General features: G+C 52.0%; 10 protein-coding genes across 10 annotated transcripts; 6 read left to right on the top strand and 4 right to left on the bottom strand.

Moving 5' to 3' along the window:
* Positions 1 to 29: 29 nt before the first annotated feature.
* LTS14_009621 (uncharacterized protein) lies at positions 30 to 746 on the top strand (the record flags this gene model as incomplete). Its single annotated transcript, XM_064842302.1, has 1 exon — positions 30 to 746. The coding sequence occupies one exon, from the start codon at positions 30 to 32 to the stop codon at positions 744 to 746; it is 717 nt and encodes a 238-aa protein (XP_064690208.1).
* Positions 747 to 1,224: 478 nt separating this feature from the next.
* Positions 1,225 to 2,037, top strand: LTS14_009622 (uncharacterized protein; the record flags this gene model as incomplete). Its single annotated transcript, XM_064842303.1, has 2 exons — positions 1,225 to 1,699; positions 1,751 to 2,037. 2 exons carry the CDS (start codon positions 1,225 to 1,227, stop codon positions 2,035 to 2,037), a joined length of 762 nt encoding a protein of 253 aa, XP_064690209.1.
* Positions 2,038 to 2,196: 159 nt separating this feature from the next.
* LTS14_009623 (uncharacterized protein) lies at positions 2,197 to 2,875 on the bottom strand (the record flags this gene model as incomplete). The annotated part of the gene is made up of 2 exons (XM_064842304.1): positions 2,197 to 2,636; positions 2,788 to 2,875. 2 exons carry the CDS (start codon positions 2,873 to 2,875, stop codon positions 2,197 to 2,199), a joined length of 528 nt encoding a protein of 175 aa, XP_064690210.1.
* Positions 2,876 to 3,927: 1,052 nt separating this feature from the next.
* On the top strand, positions 3,928 to 4,504 carry LTS14_009624 (uncharacterized protein; the record flags this gene model as incomplete). The annotated part of the gene is made up of 3 exons (XM_064842305.1): positions 3,928 to 4,005; positions 4,062 to 4,266; positions 4,317 to 4,504. 3 exons carry the CDS (start codon positions 3,928 to 3,930, stop codon positions 4,502 to 4,504), a joined length of 471 nt encoding a protein of 156 aa, XP_064690211.1.
* Positions 4,505 to 4,753: 249 nt separating this feature from the next.
* Positions 4,754 to 5,203, bottom strand: LTS14_009625 (uncharacterized protein; the record flags this gene model as incomplete). Its single annotated transcript, XM_064842306.1, has 2 exons — positions 4,754 to 5,082; positions 5,131 to 5,203. The coding sequence occupies 2 exons, from the start codon at positions 5,201 to 5,203 to the stop codon at positions 4,754 to 4,756; spliced, it is 402 nt and encodes a 133-aa protein (XP_064690212.1).
* Positions 5,204 to 5,861: 658 nt separating this feature from the next.
* Positions 5,862 to 7,319, bottom strand: SER33 (D-3-phosphoglycerate dehydrogenase 2; the record flags this gene model as incomplete). The annotated part of the gene is made up of 1 exon (XM_064842307.1): positions 5,862 to 7,319. One exon carries the CDS (start codon positions 7,317 to 7,319, stop codon positions 5,862 to 5,864), a length of 1,458 nt encoding a protein of 485 aa, XP_064690213.1.
* A 515-nt stretch (positions 7,320 to 7,834) lies between these two features.
* On the top strand, positions 7,835 to 9,903 carry LTS14_009627 (uncharacterized protein; the record flags this gene model as incomplete). Its single annotated transcript, XM_064842308.1, has 4 exons — positions 7,835 to 8,565; positions 8,619 to 8,893; positions 8,946 to 9,195; positions 9,282 to 9,903. The coding sequence occupies 4 exons, from the start codon at positions 7,835 to 7,837 to the stop codon at positions 9,901 to 9,903; spliced, it is 1,878 nt and encodes a 625-aa protein (XP_064690214.1).
* A 45-nt stretch (positions 9,904 to 9,948) lies between these two features.
* Positions 9,949 to 10,377, top strand: LTS14_009628 (uncharacterized protein; the record flags this gene model as incomplete). The annotated part of the gene is made up of 2 exons (XM_064842309.1): positions 9,949 to 10,109; positions 10,182 to 10,377. The coding sequence occupies 2 exons, from the start codon at positions 9,949 to 9,951 to the stop codon at positions 10,375 to 10,377; spliced, it is 357 nt and encodes a 118-aa protein (XP_064690215.1).
* A 2,406-nt stretch (positions 10,378 to 12,783) lies between these two features.
* On the top strand, positions 12,784 to 13,407 carry LTS14_009629 (uncharacterized protein; the record flags this gene model as incomplete). The annotated part of the gene is made up of 1 exon (XM_064842310.1): positions 12,784 to 13,407. The coding sequence occupies one exon, from the start codon at positions 12,784 to 12,786 to the stop codon at positions 13,405 to 13,407; it is 624 nt and encodes a 207-aa protein (XP_064690216.1).
* Positions 13,408 to 13,719: 312 nt separating this feature from the next.
* LTS14_009630 (uncharacterized protein) lies at positions 13,720 to 14,598 on the bottom strand (the record flags this gene model as incomplete). The annotated part of the gene is made up of 1 exon (XM_064842311.1): positions 13,720 to 14,598. One exon carries the CDS (start codon positions 14,596 to 14,598, stop codon positions 13,720 to 13,722), a length of 879 nt encoding a protein of 292 aa, XP_064690217.1.
* Positions 14,599 to 16,231: the final 1,633 nt, after the last annotated feature.

Raw genomic sequence — 16,231 nt, forward strand, 5'->3', positions numbered from 1 at the left:
AGCGATACCTTAAACGGCTTTCAGCAAACATGGTCCTCACAGTCCATCATCTGGGAATCTCCCAATCAAAAAGGATACTCTGGCTACTGGAGGAGCTCGGCATCCAATATGAGCTCGTCAAACATGTCCGAGCACCCGCCCTGGCGCCTCAGAGCCTGATGAACGTCCCTGGCAATGCTACTGGCAAAGCACCTTTCGTGGCGGATTCCGACACTGGCGTGACCTTGAGCGAATCCGGAGCGATATGCGAATACATTATCCATCGATATGGGAGTGGTAAATTCGCTATACCACCGACGGCTGATGCAAAGACCTATGCGGCATATTTGTACTGGTTGCACTTCTCCAATGGGACATTGCAAGCTGCTATGGTCAACTCGATGTTTACCCGTCCGATGGCGGATACACATTTCGCCAAGAGTGCGAACAAACGCCTTGAAGACGCAGTGCAGGTGATGGACGACAGGCTGGCAGAGACCAAATGGTTGGCCGGCTCAGAGTTCACAGCGGCAGATGTTATGTCTGTCTACCCTGTGACGACGCAGCGATACTTTGGACCTCAAATGGACTTCACACCCTACAAGAATGTCCTACGATGGCTAAAGGACTGTGGTGCGAGACCGGCGTACCAGAAGGCGATGGAGAAGGGTGATCCTGAGATGAGATTGCTGCTTGGTGGTGAGGCGCCTAGTGAGAGCATTCTGGTGTCAGGAGGTGTGAACTCGAAGGGCTGGAGGAAGGCTTGAATTGGGCCGAATCCAATCGGGTAGAGGATGGCCATCAAATGATGAACACTACTCAATCCATAGACTGCGGATATTGGACAAATGGAACTCAGCCTATGGCTCTCCCGGAGCTTTGCCTCTACCTACTAGTCCTGTCTCATCTCCATGCGAGAAGCAGGATTTCCATAGTACACAAAGTATGAGTAGTTCTTGCTGTAGTTCAGACCTTGCTGTCGCTGCTCCATTGGTTGATTGACGAAAGTCAAGCATTGGTGGGGAAAGCTGTGACGAGACGACGACCGAGAGAACGCCGATGAGATGGCTCTTTTGCTCTTGCTCGACACACTCGTACCAGTTTTATTCGAGGATTGCAGTCTCAATACTTCCATTCTTGCCAGCGTAAGTTGTCCTTTGCATTGTACAAAGATCTTACTGTCGTCCCATTCCTTCCCAGCAAGGCGATCAAATCCACAGCACATCATCGACGCCTACCAGCAATATGAAGATCATCCTCACAGGCGCAACTGGCTACGTCGGCACAGAGATCCTCGACCAAGCAATAGCACACAACTACATCGAGCACATCTACTGCATCACTCGCAAACCTCTCGACCGCAAATACTTTGCAAAAGCCGCCAAGGGCAAAGTCACCGAGCTCATCCACGAGAACTTTGGCAACTATGAAGATTCGTTGATGCAGTTTTTGAAGGATGCCGGGGTGGAGGGCTGTATCTGGTGTATGGGACCGAAGACCCATCCCGATCCGGCGAAGCGTGCAGAGGAAGAGAAGATCAGGATTAGCTATCCTATCGCTGCTGCAGAGGTTTTCTCTGGCTATCTTGCTACGGCTCTGAGCCCACAACTCATGCCGAAGAGAAAATTCCCGTTCAGGTTCATCTTTATCAGTGCGTATGGTGCCGAGCAGGATCAGTTCCGGAGTCTGTGGATGTGGAACGACTGGCGGAAGATGAAGGGTATGGTCCAGACAGCATGACCGTGTGTCGGACGAAGCTGACTTCCTATAGGTGCTGCTGAGAAGGGTCTGTTCGACGTTGCCGACCATTCCGAGATGATCCAAGGCCATAGATGCTTCGAAACCATCGCTCTTCGCTCTGGCCAAGTCATCAAGCCTGGAGATGCAATCGGGACCATTCTCTGGGAAGCCACGGTGCCTTCTATCTCCGTAGACCGATTGGCTAAAGCAGCTCTTCGAGCTGCTCTCACGGGGACAGGTGATGAGAAGAAGCGGATATTGGAGAATAAAGAGTGTTTGGGGTCTGATTGGGCTATGGTGAACACCCTCACACTATGATACATGCATGTGATCAGCCCGCCTGCCGAACCCGCGCACGTAGGCATTACCTGCGTTCCCAATCGCCGAACGCCTGCTCATCATATCTTGGGATCATCGTAGCTACAAGAGCTCATATTGCGTCTGGCGAAACCACCTCTTACGCATCAGCCCACCCGCCTAGGTGTAGTGATCCGGGTTGAAGTCGGACACATCACTCATAGCATCAACATCCACCACACGGCGACGAGCACTCTCAGACGCCTCACCATTCTCCTGCTTGACGCCACCCGTCACGTCATTGGCGTCGTCCACAGCCGGCTCGCGATAGAGTTTGGGCGTCTTCGAGCGGCGCTCCGCCTTCTCGCGCATGGCCAGCGGGCTTAGCTGATGATTAACCATGCGATCGCCTTCGCTGTCGTCTTCATCGCTCATGGTCTTGCGCTTGCCGCTGGACTTGGGCGTCTTGGGTGTGGCGTTCTTCCCGGGTGTGGTACGCTTCATTGGCGTTCCGAAGACTCTCGAAGCGCCGTTCATTTTTGAAGCGCCGCCAGCCGCCTCGATCTTCTTGCGGAGCTTGCCGAGGTGCTGGCTCACAGCGGATGCAGATACGTCGTTGCCTAGGCTGCGTTAGCTCCACTATGAATGAGTGAGTGGGGATCATGGTGGTCCGCCAATGGTGCATACTCTCACGCTCACTCCACAGAGCTTTATCATCATGTCAGCTTCTGTGGTATTCCTTGTAAATACGGCAGAGAATTGTTGACTTACTAGCCAGCTTCTTTGTATTGATCATGCCGAGCTCCAAGGCATAGAGTAGCAGCTTCTGGTCGGTCTCGGCGGTCCACTTCTCAGGCATGACGGAGATGCTTTGATGGGTGTTGCTGGAGCTGTCAGAACATGCAAAGGATGTTATGACGATGTCAAACGAGAAATGTCAAACGAGAAGCACAACTTACTATGAAAGTCGTTATAATGGAAGGTTGTTAAGGTTGAAGTGAGAGAAGATCGATCTTCTTGGGGTAAAAAGGTTGGAGAACTGATGAGGGAAGCTTGATTAAGTCAAAGTCTAGAGATTGTCGAGCTCTGTCGGAGCTCGTGGAAAGACGTGGAAGTAGAAGTGAATGACCGTGGAAGTCAAAAGCGCAAGTGAACGGCCACCAGGATGTTGAAGATCAAGCTTTGCGTACACATGCTAGCGTCCTGTATTTGTTTGGACCTGCATCGTTCGTCAATGGGAACGTATGGTTGGAATCCCTAAGCCGTTCACGTCCACATGACAGATTCCAACGATTCAACAACGACTATTTGACGTCCCTGCGGTTGGACCATGGTACGACTCATAACTCAAGCCAAAATGACACAACGCTAACATCCCATCACATTGACCGCCCTTTTCGACATGTCCAAAGACGTGAAGATGCGTGATGGGACATCAGCCGGTCGCGCTGCAGATCCCTGTAAGTGGCTGCAGGTACCAGGTGTTGTGTATCCGGGGATGCGTGGGCTGCATGAAGATGCAGATGCCGACTCGAAGTTTGTGACAAGTTACTTAGGCACATTGATATGTAATCTATGCCATTGGTCGTGGACCTGGATGAGATGCCGTCGACCGCGTCACTGGCGACGAGGGCTGCAAGATAGTTCACATCACTCTAGGTGCATGGTCGTATCTATTAGCTGTTGCATATGACAGTAGGCAACAGCTCAGCGACGGTCGTTAACGTCACTTCACGCGAATCTCCCCTGGAGATATAGCTTCAGATCCAATCTTTCCTCTCCCTTGCATCTCGGGATTTGCTTCCACAGATCTTGACACTCCTTCACAGACTCTCACTGCCGTTGCATCCTGAATATATTATCACACAACGTTACCGATCTTCCACACCAAGCACAGCAACAGCACTCAAGATGGGCGGCATGACCAACTGGAACGATGTCGAGACCAGGCAGCGTGTCGTGGCGAGCATAGTTGCCACGGGCGTGAAGGTACGCCCTCGTCTCCAGCCCAAGACATCACAGTAATTGTGCTAACCAGCAGATAGATCAATCTCAGCGAGGCAGCCAAGTACTACGGCACCACCTATAATACCTTCGAAAACAAGTTCCGTCATATCAAGAAGCAAGCCAACGAGCTCAAAGCTGCTGCTGATAATGGCGAGACCGGCGATGTACCTACGCCTACTCGTACCAAGTCTGTGCCTTCAACACCACGCAAGCCGAAGACTCCGAGGAAGGATCCTTTGAGCTGTATGTTCCCATTCGATCTTGTTTGCTCGATTGATGCTGACGTCCTACAGCCGTCAGCAATGGTCGAGTCACCAAACCTTCGCCTAGCAAGAACAACGTCAAGAAGGAGCCCAATGACAGTCTGTCCTCCTCGTTCTTGCAAGGTCTTGAAGAGTTGCCCATCGGTTCTTTCGATGAGTCTAGCTTCGACATCGAGCACGCTAGCTTCGATTTCGAGGGTATGGAGGATTTTCAGTAGGGAACGTTGGACGGGAGCTCACATGCTGTAACCGAGTGTCGTCTTTGTCATTCGGCACGGTCATTGGGGTTCGCAGCAGCGGATGGTTTTCAATGTGATTGGAAAGTCAAGTAGAAGGCCACCATAATTCATGATTCATGTCAATGCGGTCGCTACTTCGTGCATGATGCAAGCATCACCCTGTGAAGCCGCTCACGTACGGCATTGCTATCGCTGCCTCGTACTCGATTGCGCTGCCCGCAAGCGCACTCAGTTGAAGACATCGTTCTCAGCAGCATCCTCACCCTTGACCTTCTTGCTAGGACTAGCATCATCCTCGTCATCGTCCCCATCATGGCCTAGGTTCTTCATACCCTTACGCTTGCCCGTCGACTTCGCCGGTGTCGCATCCTTCGCGACCTTCGGCTTGCGAGGAGTACTGTTGGTAGGCAAGTTACCCTTCTCATTGGCAGCTACCCCAGTGGCATCGCCAAGCTCGGCTTTGGACTCCTTACGCAGCTTTTGGAAGTGCTGGCGGACGGACTCAGCCGTGAAGCCATCACCCATCAAGTCGGCGACTTGGTCCCATTTTGGCAGCTCTATAACGATGTCAGTGATACGTATGTAGTACGGAGAGAAGGTCATACGAGGTGCTGTGAGGTGGATGATGGCCAAAAGGAGTTGACGGTCGGCGGCGTCGGTCCACGGACTGTTGGGCATAGTGGAAGTACCAAGTGAGAAACTTCGACATGTTAGCGATGTGCGCGTCCGAGTAACGAGGGTGCTCACTTGATGATCGGGCAGTATATAGTCGTAAGAGATGGATGGCAGGGCTGTTATGTGTATGAGGAGAATTGTTTCAAAAAAGGTGGCTCAAGGTGCCTGAAGATGTTTGCAATCTGAGTGACAATGAGAGAGGTTGGGGATTAGTGACAGGAGCACCGATCCACTACCACGTGTGCATATCAGTTGATCAATGTACACAGATGCTCACAGTACCTCACATTTGCAAGCTTTCCACGGTATTATGTCCCAAATCGGCGAAGTGACAGCTTCTGTTACACAAACCCGCATGACTGGGTGCAACCTGCAAGTACTCGCAAGCGTGCCAATCCTTGGAAGTCGAGGAGCCACGAATGCCATAGTATTGCGGCCCTGCAGTCGAGGAGAAAAACTGTGATTGTGCGACGAGGAGAATCTTTTCATTAGTCTATCAGGTGTATCATATCAGAATCATCCCGTCCATTGCGCCGGTACCTCGATGAGGGAATTGGTTAGGTGATCCGGACGTCAGCCTCACTCGAGTGTTGAGCTCGATCGTGCCTGTAGTGTGAACCCGACGCCAACCTTTCAGCATATCATTCGCTTCTAATGTCTCTTAGTACAGCACCCTCGTCCTAATACGGCTTCCAAGATCCTCAAGGCTCTGATACAGGGCCTTGATCTCCGATATGTTGACGTTCGAGATATCCGCCATCAGATATGCAACATCGCCACGAGAATCAGTCATCTGCTTGTCGACGTTGTGATCACCCAAGATCTCGTTAACCCGGCGCAGCACACCAGGCACGTTCTTGTGGATATAGACCACACGCAAGTGGTTTGGCTCGTCCAATGTCAGGCTGCGCAATGAGACTTCTGGCATGTTGACAGCGCCGGAAGTCGTGCCTAGGTTGACGTAGTTGAGTAGCGACTCTGCTACCTCAACGCCAATCGCAGACTGTGCTTCTTCGGTCGAGCCACCAATATGGGGTGTGAGGATGACATTTTTCAGCTTTCGTAGGTCCTCGGTAAAGTCATTGAGATCATTGTTGAAGTGTGGTCCATTTCCAGCGGGCTCGTTCGGGTAAACATCGAGAGCTGCACCGCCAAGCTTACCAGCTTGCATTGCTTTGATCAGAGCCGGAATGTCGACTACACTGCCTCGCGATGCGTTAAGTAGATATGAGCCCTGCTTCATCTGCTCGAGTTGGTGTGTCGAAATCATGTTCCTCGTCTCCGGGATCTCAGGCACATGTAGCGTGACAAAGTCGGCCTGCTTGAGCAGCTCATCCAGGCTGTGTACTTGCGAAGATGTGCCCATGCTCATTAGGTTGACTACATCGAAGTATATCACCTTCATGCCCATCGACTCGGCCAGGACTGACAGCTGACTGCCCACATGTCCGTATCCGACTATACCCAGCGTCTTGCCTCGCACCTCCCAGCATCCTGCTGATACCTTGTTCCAGATGCCTTGGTGTAGCTCGTTGCTGCGGTCACCAATTTGCCTAGCCAGCATGATAATGGTGCCAATCATCTGTTCTGCCACCGATCTCGAGTTGCTGAAGGGCGAGTTGAAGACGCAGATACCATTCTCGGCCGCGTATTTGAGATCGACTTGATTGGTACCGATACAGAAGCAGCCGATTACGATTAGGTTCTTGGCATGCTTGAGGACACTCGCTGTGAGCTGTGTTTTTGACCTGATACCGATGACATGCACGTCCCGGATCTTCTCGATCAGCTGATCTTCAGGTAACGAGCTCTTGAGTGCTTCGACCTGGTAGCCCTGTTTCCGGAGGATTTCCTGGCCGGTCTTGTTCACGTTCTCGAGGAGCAGGATTTTAATGTCTTCGGTGTGGAAGGGCTTCAGCTGCTTGGTTGACGGCTTTTGGTGTCCTCCATAGCTCGAGGGTGTGCTGTGGAAAGTAGCTGTAGGAGATTTAGAGAGATTGTCTAATGTGCCGAACGAGCTGGAGACAGTCCGTGTAAGGTCTTCGCCTGGGTTTGTGCTGCCATTGCCGTTGCCGTTGCGAAGTGGAATCTCGCGGGCTGCGGAGGGTGTGCTAGTCATGATCTCGTAGGCTGTAGTGAATAGGTGAAGGAATAGGGAAGAGTAGAGACGCAGGAGATGTTCTTTGAGTCACCTACCTGTACGCTAAAAATGTACAGACACATGTGACATGATGACACAGCTTCCAAACATTTTCCTTGCGCACGCAATTGATCCATGTGCCTGCCGATCGCGCTGTGGCGTGCATATCCACCATTCCTCTTCGAGATCAGTCGCTTCTCAGACTCTTCTCCCACCAGCCTAACCCTACCCAAAGACAACTTGCAAACCTTTCGTTCTGGGACGCATAAGACACAACCAACTTCGCTTAGATGTAGACTTGCCTGTTATCAAAGAGGTGGTAAGCAAGTATGATGTTACCCTGATCTGGCGAAATATCCGTTTGCAGCAAACGCGTCTGCATTCTTCCACCTACCCAACTTTTCACATCAATTTGATGATAGACGTATTCGTTTGACAATATAAGATCGAGACTCACACCGTTAGTACACCTGGACCCACACTCTCGACCAAAGATGGCTGCACGAAGCAGCATAGACACCTACCAAACCTACAAGCTTGGCACCTCTCGCATTGCGACATGGCTAGTACAAGCGGCCAAACGAGCTGGGCACGACGCGGCGAAAAGAATCGATGCTGGACGAGCACCTGGCGAGTCCTCCAAGAAATCCAAGGCCGCCACGTCTCCCAAGTATGAAGTCCCTCTGGCCCATTTCACTCCACTGGTCCAAGCCATCGCTGCGCTTCATAGTCCGAAGATCAGGATACCGCGCTCGATCGTCGCCGTGATCAAGAGCGTGATTGAGCTGCGCAAGGCCACGAGTGCTCTGTACTCAAAGATTACACAGCAAGAACCCTCTGCTCGGAGAACCACAGCTGATGGCGGTCATCGCCACTTCATCACCATCCTCGAAAATGTACGTTCCATTCTACAACCAACCAAGCCTGAACACCATGCCGACCATGCTACCGTCACAAATCTATTTGAGGCGCTTGCTGTTCAAGATGTGGAAGACGGCGATGATATGCCAGTGGAGCAGATGGGCATGAGACCTAAGCAAGCCTCTGCTCCTACGTACGAGCTTGAGATGGATGGTGAGAAGCAGGTGTTCGCTATCATGGCCTTCTTCAAGGACTTTGCCGACGTCCGGAGGTATATCATGGAAGTCTGGACGGCTTATTGTCACGGCACCGAAGACGTCATGAGTGCTGCAGTCACCACCAAGACTGCATTCACGCTGCTTCGGTAAGTACTTTCAAGGCCTGTAGACATGTCACATTATGAATATCGTCATCTAGACACTCCTCTGATGAGCTTTGCGACACAGTGCCAGGTATCACTGGCCACGCGAGCTTGATCGCACGGCTTTTTGAACAACTCGGCATTTTCAACGGCTCGAACGGCGTGCAAGAGGTCGAAATGAGCGAGGATCTTGGGGACTTGATATGTATGCCTCCGTTCAGTCTGCTCGATGACTACTCAGACATCCTTGATAAATCACGTCTGCCAGTACTGAAGCCTGGGCAACTTGGCAGCCGCATTTCCAATGTTTCCTACTGGGATCTATCACTCCGTAAGTCCAGCTCCACCACTGTTTGGACTGTATCTAATGGAGTGGCGTCTAGCGGAGAAGCGTCGCGACGACAAGATCGTGCTTTGGGAGCTGCTCCCAGAATTCACTAAGCTTGCGCGCATCAACATGCACTTGCCATTCGAGGACGAGCTTATGGCCGGTCTGCGCAAAATGATGAACGCCAATAGTATTGATGGTCTGCCAATGTACACAGTCTTCGCCACCCAGGTCCTGCTTGATATCCACCACGTTATGCGCATTTCTGCTTTCATGCCTTGGGTTGATCTCCAGGCCACAGACACGTCATTGCCACATTGGACAGCTACTTCAGATATAGCCAGCACAGAAATGTGCCAAGCTGACCGAAGGAGAACGACGTCTTCTTCAGAAAGCTCAGAGATCTTGCTCAAGAGTGGACCCAAGAAGACAAGATTGGAAAGCATCCAATCTCTCGTACCACCCACGTCCAGCCAAAGCCGTTCCATCTTCTTAAGAATCAGCCTGTACTGGCCGGTCTACTGGTGTTCTATCTCAACATGCAGCTCAATGATGGCGGTTTGCAGCTGTGCAACGGTTGGGGCACTGCAGTCTACCCAGCACATCTATACAACGCGATCCACCACGGCGCTGGTTTCAAGCAGGAGTGGGATGATATTGACTACGTCCTGGACACACATTCTGCTTCCCGAATCTTCGTCGGCGCACCTCCTACAGAACCTCAAGACTTCCTCAAGCGCTTCACTCTTGCACTGGGTGTCAGCGCAAGCAATCTCGCCAGGAACCGCCGTCCTGGAGGCACGGCGCTAATCACTGCCGCGAAGAAAGGTCCACGTGGGCTGAAAACGACGAGTCCAGTTAAGGATATCTTCCATGAGAAGTTCATCGCTGGAGGCCCGATCAATCTGTCACCTGCCAATATTGTCGTGATGCTGGCGGTCGCTACGAAGACTCCACCCATTGGGCCAACATCTGTTGATGTAGCAGCATTTTCATCCACCATTGCTACCTAGAAGCAATTAAACACCCTGCAGCTCCTTACCGCGGTCCGCGAAGGTATGGCAAGCGAAGAGCTCCACCTCAAGTTCGACTACATCAGCCTTCACTTACGGAACAGCAGACTGCTTCGCAAACTTCAGACGCATCTGCATGCCGATCTGGTAAGATGTTTCACGGAGGAATACATCGAAGATGAGTCCCAGCTTCCTTTTGTCATCGGGTATGTCTTCAAGGTCGTGGCTGGTTCCAACAGAGTCTCCGAGGATCTTCGATTGGCGAATGGCTGATCAAGGATGCTGCATACCGCCGCAGAAGTGGTTTGGAAGTTTCTGGAAGACGAAGGCGCCGCAACCCTGGTGAAGAATTCCATGGACCGCAGCGACTTCGCCATGCACAGCTCTCTACGCGAAGAGTCGTCTGAGCAGCGTTTCCAGAGATTGGCACAGGCACGAGGGTCGCCAGCTGTTTTCGAGCAACGACATGCGTGATATGGATCGTGTTCCTTCTACGTCACGCCTTTCAAATATACGAGCCAGTAACAAAGGAAACAAAGTGAATGGGATATGATGCTTACCCCAGGCCCGATAATGACTCTATCACACATGTCGATGCAGTCACTTGTCGGCACACACTTCTCGTACCGTTCACCAAGGCCAACGCCATCTTGAAAGGCACTTATATCGAAGGTTTCATGCTTCTTTCTCCCATCAACACCGTTGCACGCATACTTCAGCTTCAGTGGTCAAGCTACTCAATAGTCTACTCTTCACCAACAATACGACCGCCACACCGCACCTGTGGATATTTGCTATTCACAACGAGCTCGACCATTAATACGTTAATACCATTCTCTGATACCACGATGTCTGGCTTTCCGTATGGCTCGTCTTCGGGCTACTCCTACGACCCCTTCGATCCTCGTATGATCAATGGGCATCCATTCAGACCCTCCAGGACAAGGAGCCCGACTCGCTCTGGCCGCAACTCGCCCGTCTACGTCTCCTCTGGTGGCAACTCTCCTCGCTCCGGCCGCAACTCTCCCCGTCCCAGCCGCAACTCCCCAGCCTTAGCAGGTGACAGGTATGGTAGTGGTGGTTCGGGACGCAACTCTCCTGTCCGCTCACCATATACACCGGGAGGTATCGATCGCGCTCCGTACTCTGGAGGCCTGACAGCAACTGCTGGGCCCCCAGGCATGGATGGAAGAGGCCCTCGAATGGGCTCGAGGTGGGATGCTAGCAACTACAGTGGATCAGGCCACTCTTACGACCCTTTCCCAAAAGACAGTTCTCGGAGACCATCTCGAAATACTCCTGATTTAGGACGGTCTTCTTCTTTCACTAGCGACGATGATCGATTCCGGCACAGCGAGTGGCGCGTATCGCTGTTCGATCCTAGAGATGGCGCTTTGGGTCGTCCAGGCAGCCTCATCGATCGGCGGGGGAGCCCGATACTTCGCCGTTGCTCCCCACTCGCGGGAGGTGGAAACGCAGATCCTTAATGAATCGCGACTTAGTGCCGCCGCCACCACCTGGACCTATCAGTCGTCGCAACACAGATAGAAGGTAGTGCGGTGGTTTAGGTGGCAGTTCCGATCGCAGTACAACCCGAGCTAGGAGGTCACGGGATATGAAGATCGTGCTATATGCTAGCTTGCAGGAGTGGGGAAAACGAAGAGACATGTAGATTGTCCACATCGAAGTAAGCGCTGGGTATGGGCAGTCCTCCAGATCGATCTGATGCTTGGAGTAAGAGCGATATGCTATTGTCATCTTACGCAAAGCCGATAGGTAGAGTAAGCAACTACAATATAACTCACAGAGCAAACACTTTGCGGCGGTCCAGCAGCTAGAGACTTCGCCTGTCCGTGGGGGGCAGTAGTAGTATCATCAAGGCGCCAAGTCAGAACACGATGTCTTACTGCGAGTCGGGTTCTGTGCCGGACACAAAAATCTAGCTTGCTACCTCGAGCATATGCTTGGAGTTGCTGTCGGAACTGTTGCTGGCAGAATGCCGTGAAGATATGAGCACTGGGTAAAGCCCGAAAGGACATCGTAACTTCGTGGTGCATGGAACAAAGACGGCAAATTTAGCCTAGCAAGCTATGGTGTCGCGGCAGATAGTAAATCTGAAGTCTCGAAACTCAGCTCAGTGACCTTGGGCTAAAGGTACAGGAACTGATCCCTTGTGTTCGCAACGAACTTTTAGTCCACGAGTCAGAGGGAGTGGCCAAGAAGGAACCTTTGTGGCTTAAGATCATTGATGCTGAGGGTAGGGCACAAGAGATCCTTGTCGCTATCTACACCAAGCAGATCATCAATAAAGAGGCTATCTGTCGCTTCATTTACCTCACTCAGTCTCCATCAACCAAGGTCGGCTTCGCAATTTACGGCAAGAAGTCTTATCGCTCTCGAAGATACCGATGCAGATCAAGACAAGACCGCACTGGGCCGCGGTGTCACACAGTGGTCAGCAATGAGCATGGCGTTACATTCGACGAGCTGTATGACGCGATCCAATCTGAACTCAGTCGCTGCAAGGTATCGTTTGTCATGGGCGTTGACATCCCGCTGCCGTACATGGTGGCCAATGATGGCCAGATCAATGTTGTTGGTTCGGCGGGTCTCCATTCTCGGAGGGGATGGTCTAGCAGATGGCACAACGAAAGGATAACTAAACAAAATGCAGTTCATAGAGAAGAGCGAGGAGCGTGGTGAAGTTCTGCTTTGTTCTGTCCCGAGGTCCGCTTCATCCCTGCCCTGTCGATCACACCAACCACATCTTATTACATATTGCACACTCTACACCGCTACGTCCATGTGAGCCACACTCGATCGGCCATCGTGGCCTGCATTTGTTTCATGTTGTACAGTTCACCTTCAGCTCTATCGATCATGTCTGCCGGCGATACCAAAGCAGCCTTTCTCCGAATCCCTTGGGCTGCCCATCTGATCGACCGTCCCAACATTATATTTCGAGTGCCTGGGTCCAGGAACTCGAAGTCGAGCACTGAGGACTCGTTATTTGCAGAGGTACTGAAGTCTCCTCGGACGATCACGTCATGCATCTCCTTCTTCACAAAGCCAGCAGACGACGATGAGAAAATCGAGGAAGTGTCAACCTTGATACTCATGGGCGATGGCATGAACGGACACCCAGGCATACTACACGGTGGCATTGTGGCATCGATACTGGACGAGGCGATGGGTATACTGCAGAACGCCAACCACGATAGAGCACACTTCATGCGGGTTGGCAAGGGCTTCGACTCTGGCGAAAGTCCACCTCACGGTATCAGCTCGTTCACAGCCACGCTCACGGTGAACTACTTGAAGCCTGTCCATACGCCTGGTGGCCTCATATGCACCGCACGATATACGAGGAGAGAGGGAAGGAAAGAATGGATACATGCAGTGGTCAAGCAGCATGTCTCGCATGGCGAGGATGATTATGGAGAGGAGATTGTTTGTGCTAGTGGAGATGCACTATTCATCGAGCCGAAGGCTAGTAAGCTATGAGCCGGATGTGCAGGTCTTTGTGCGGTTCGATCGAGCCACTCAGGGCCGTACCAACTTCCCAGGCGAAGCCTGCTATGTGCAAAGTGATAACTGTCTCAGACTGGGTCGATGATGCAGAATCTCTCGGGCGGACGTCACACACGGCAGACTGCTTGCCGTTGTGTAACCAGTGGCATGCTTCCTGGCGTCTTTAGTTGCCGCGGAAAAGGGACATGGCCGCGGTCACAAAAGTGTGCAAGACCAGGAGTCGCTGGGCAGATATCTATGTATTGGTCGTCGTAAGTCGTCCCCTTTGCAGTTGCTTCACGTCTGTCACGGTTGCGTAGCAAAGATCCATCTCTGCCACCATTTGCGAGCAGGCTTGATCCGATCTTTTTCCATAAGCCCAATTGCAAGCTTGTTTTTTGGGAACCTTTTGAATTCTGGCGGAACACAAGACACTGTGCTTAGGCTCTTCACAAGGTCCATCTCTGCCGGGCTCACGTAGGCGCCGCCTTCAGGAAAAGAAAGTTGTTCGACACGAGATCCCCTCTCTTCCAGCCTGTCCAGCTCGTCAATGAGCTCCCCGACAGTGACTCCGGCCTCATTGTACACAACTGTCGTGAGAAGCGTTTGACGGTCATGCCGTGGCCATCGCCAGCTGCATGGGCCATCCTGATCACATGAGACCTCCAGCTTGACGTACTTGATTGGTGGCTGGGTGAAGTACATCTGTCGAAACATCGAGTCGGGCTGCAATAGCTGCAACAGCTTCGGGTGCTTGAGATGCAGATCATCATGCTGCTCACAACGCCAGAACAAATCGTATGGAAACCAATGCTTCTCGCGATGGAGCAGGATCGAGTTGTATGCGTAGGCTTCGACGGTAGTCTGCATCCGGAGACGATCAAAGCCTGGCGGCATTTTGGTTGGCCCGCCAACATTGACGGTCTTGGTCAATCTGTTGAGGGTCCAGGTCTGCGTTGTAGTGGTGTCCTGGGCAGCGCAGAACAGCGTCTTCTTTAGGCTTGGCGATGATCCAATTGTATGAACGATGGTCCTGCAGATCTGTCGGGCGTGAAGCAGATCAGTCCGTGTCAAGTAGCTGAGAATGGCTTCGCATAGTTCGAAGATACTAAAGACACTTGCGGCGACCTCTGAGCGTGGCCTTCCTGACCTCTTGCCGAGCAGTTTTCTCAAAAGTGGTCTCATGCTTGATAGAAGTCGAACTCGAGATGTCGTGTCGATTGATATTCTATGCTCGAAGGTAACCCGCTTCGATGGCGCAAGAAGTCGTAGGAAGGCTTGTGGTGCTGGCCGCAGGAAAGCAGCGTACAAACGTGCGAGCTTGTGCGGCATACGCGCAATTCATCCCAACGTGAATGCCAAATACAGCTAGATCGATCTAGAGTGAATATTGCTCTACACCCGACTCGTCTGTTGCCCTGCCTGCCCACAAACATCTGCTCGAGGATCTTGCAGGCTCCCTGACCGTGTGAACGAAGTATCACGAATTGTGTCTAGAGCGCGGCTGCGCGACTTACGTGATTCAGGGCCATCATCAGGCACCGTGAATGGCCGGCTTTCATCATCTTCGTAGTGACTTCACCAGCTTGGCATCACCCGCGATAGGCGTGCCTGCTATCAAAGATATGTATGTATGGGAGGGTTATGCCAGTCTTGTGATGGAGAACAGCTTTGCCAGTATGCCGTATGGAGATGTCGTAAGGGCTCTTCAGTATCGCTATATAGTGCGAATAACAGGAGGCCATGCTTTCAAGAGAAATTTGACCCCGGCTACCCACTTCATCAGCCCGCAAGAGTATTGGTAGTACGTACGCCTCTCGTATCGTACGCTGACACAGCGTAATGGTCCTCGTTCAGTCCATGCTCAAGCCCGCGATCTTTATTCAACGATCGTACCCCTCACGGCTCCCTTCTTACACCACGTCACCATAAATCCAGCATTCTCCAACGTCTGGTCGAGGTTGGAGAAAATTATGGCTGCATCGCGAGACGATAGTATGGTGCGAGTCAGAATACTCGCAAGTGGTCCGCTTTGCCTCTCCTCCCTTCTTGAAGGTGACGACGACTCGAGTCCGCATCTGGGATCTATGTTCGAGGGTTAGACTGCTCAGGCTTGCCAGTGTTTCTGAATCGAAGACCGAGTCAAGGTACGCGTTCCCCAGCTGCATGTGCTCGAGCGGTCGAACCACGGACAAGTGTGTGTCTGTAAGATTGAGTCCGAACATGCTTAGACGAAAATGGTGGTTGCGAAGCATGCAAGTTGAGTCTCGTTCCAAAGCTGGCGGCAGGTCTGTGTCAAAGCGATGTGCTTACGGAAAGCATTATTACCGAGGGAGCGCGTCTGGTCGATTAGAGCAATCGTGATAGGGCCTTTATTGTCGTGACAGCGTACACATACTCATAGATCCTTTTTCGAAGCTCCGCAGGGAGGCTGAGAAGTGGTGAACTGTTCATCTTTCGTGTGCTTGCAACGCTATGTTCTGAGCTTCCGGGTCCAACGATGAGAGTGCTCTCAGATCAGATTCGAAGTTGCGACTCTTGACTTCACTTGTGTCTGCAGCCACTTGTGACGATGCTAGCAAAGGTTGAAGCGGCATAGGTCCGGCGGTAATAGCATTGTTCAGATCTGCTTTGTTTCCTGCTCACGTGTGACATTCGTGCGCAGAGGAACAATAGTGCAGGAGCAGCAGTAGCGGTCTATGGTTCGTAGCTTATGTGGCTTTCTATACACCCTATATCGGTAGCCATAGGGCGCTTCAGCGTGATACCAGGTCGACCATCAAAAGTGAAGATATCTCGAATCGTGGTAGCGACAGGT

This window comes from Recurvomyces mirabilis, assembly GCF_035927965.1.
Source record: "Recurvomyces mirabilis strain CCFEE 5264 chromosome Unknown scaffold_32, whole genome shotgun sequence".
NCBI lineage: Eukaryota > Fungi > Ascomycota > Dothideomycetes > Mycosphaerellales > Teratosphaeriaceae > Recurvomyces > Recurvomyces mirabilis.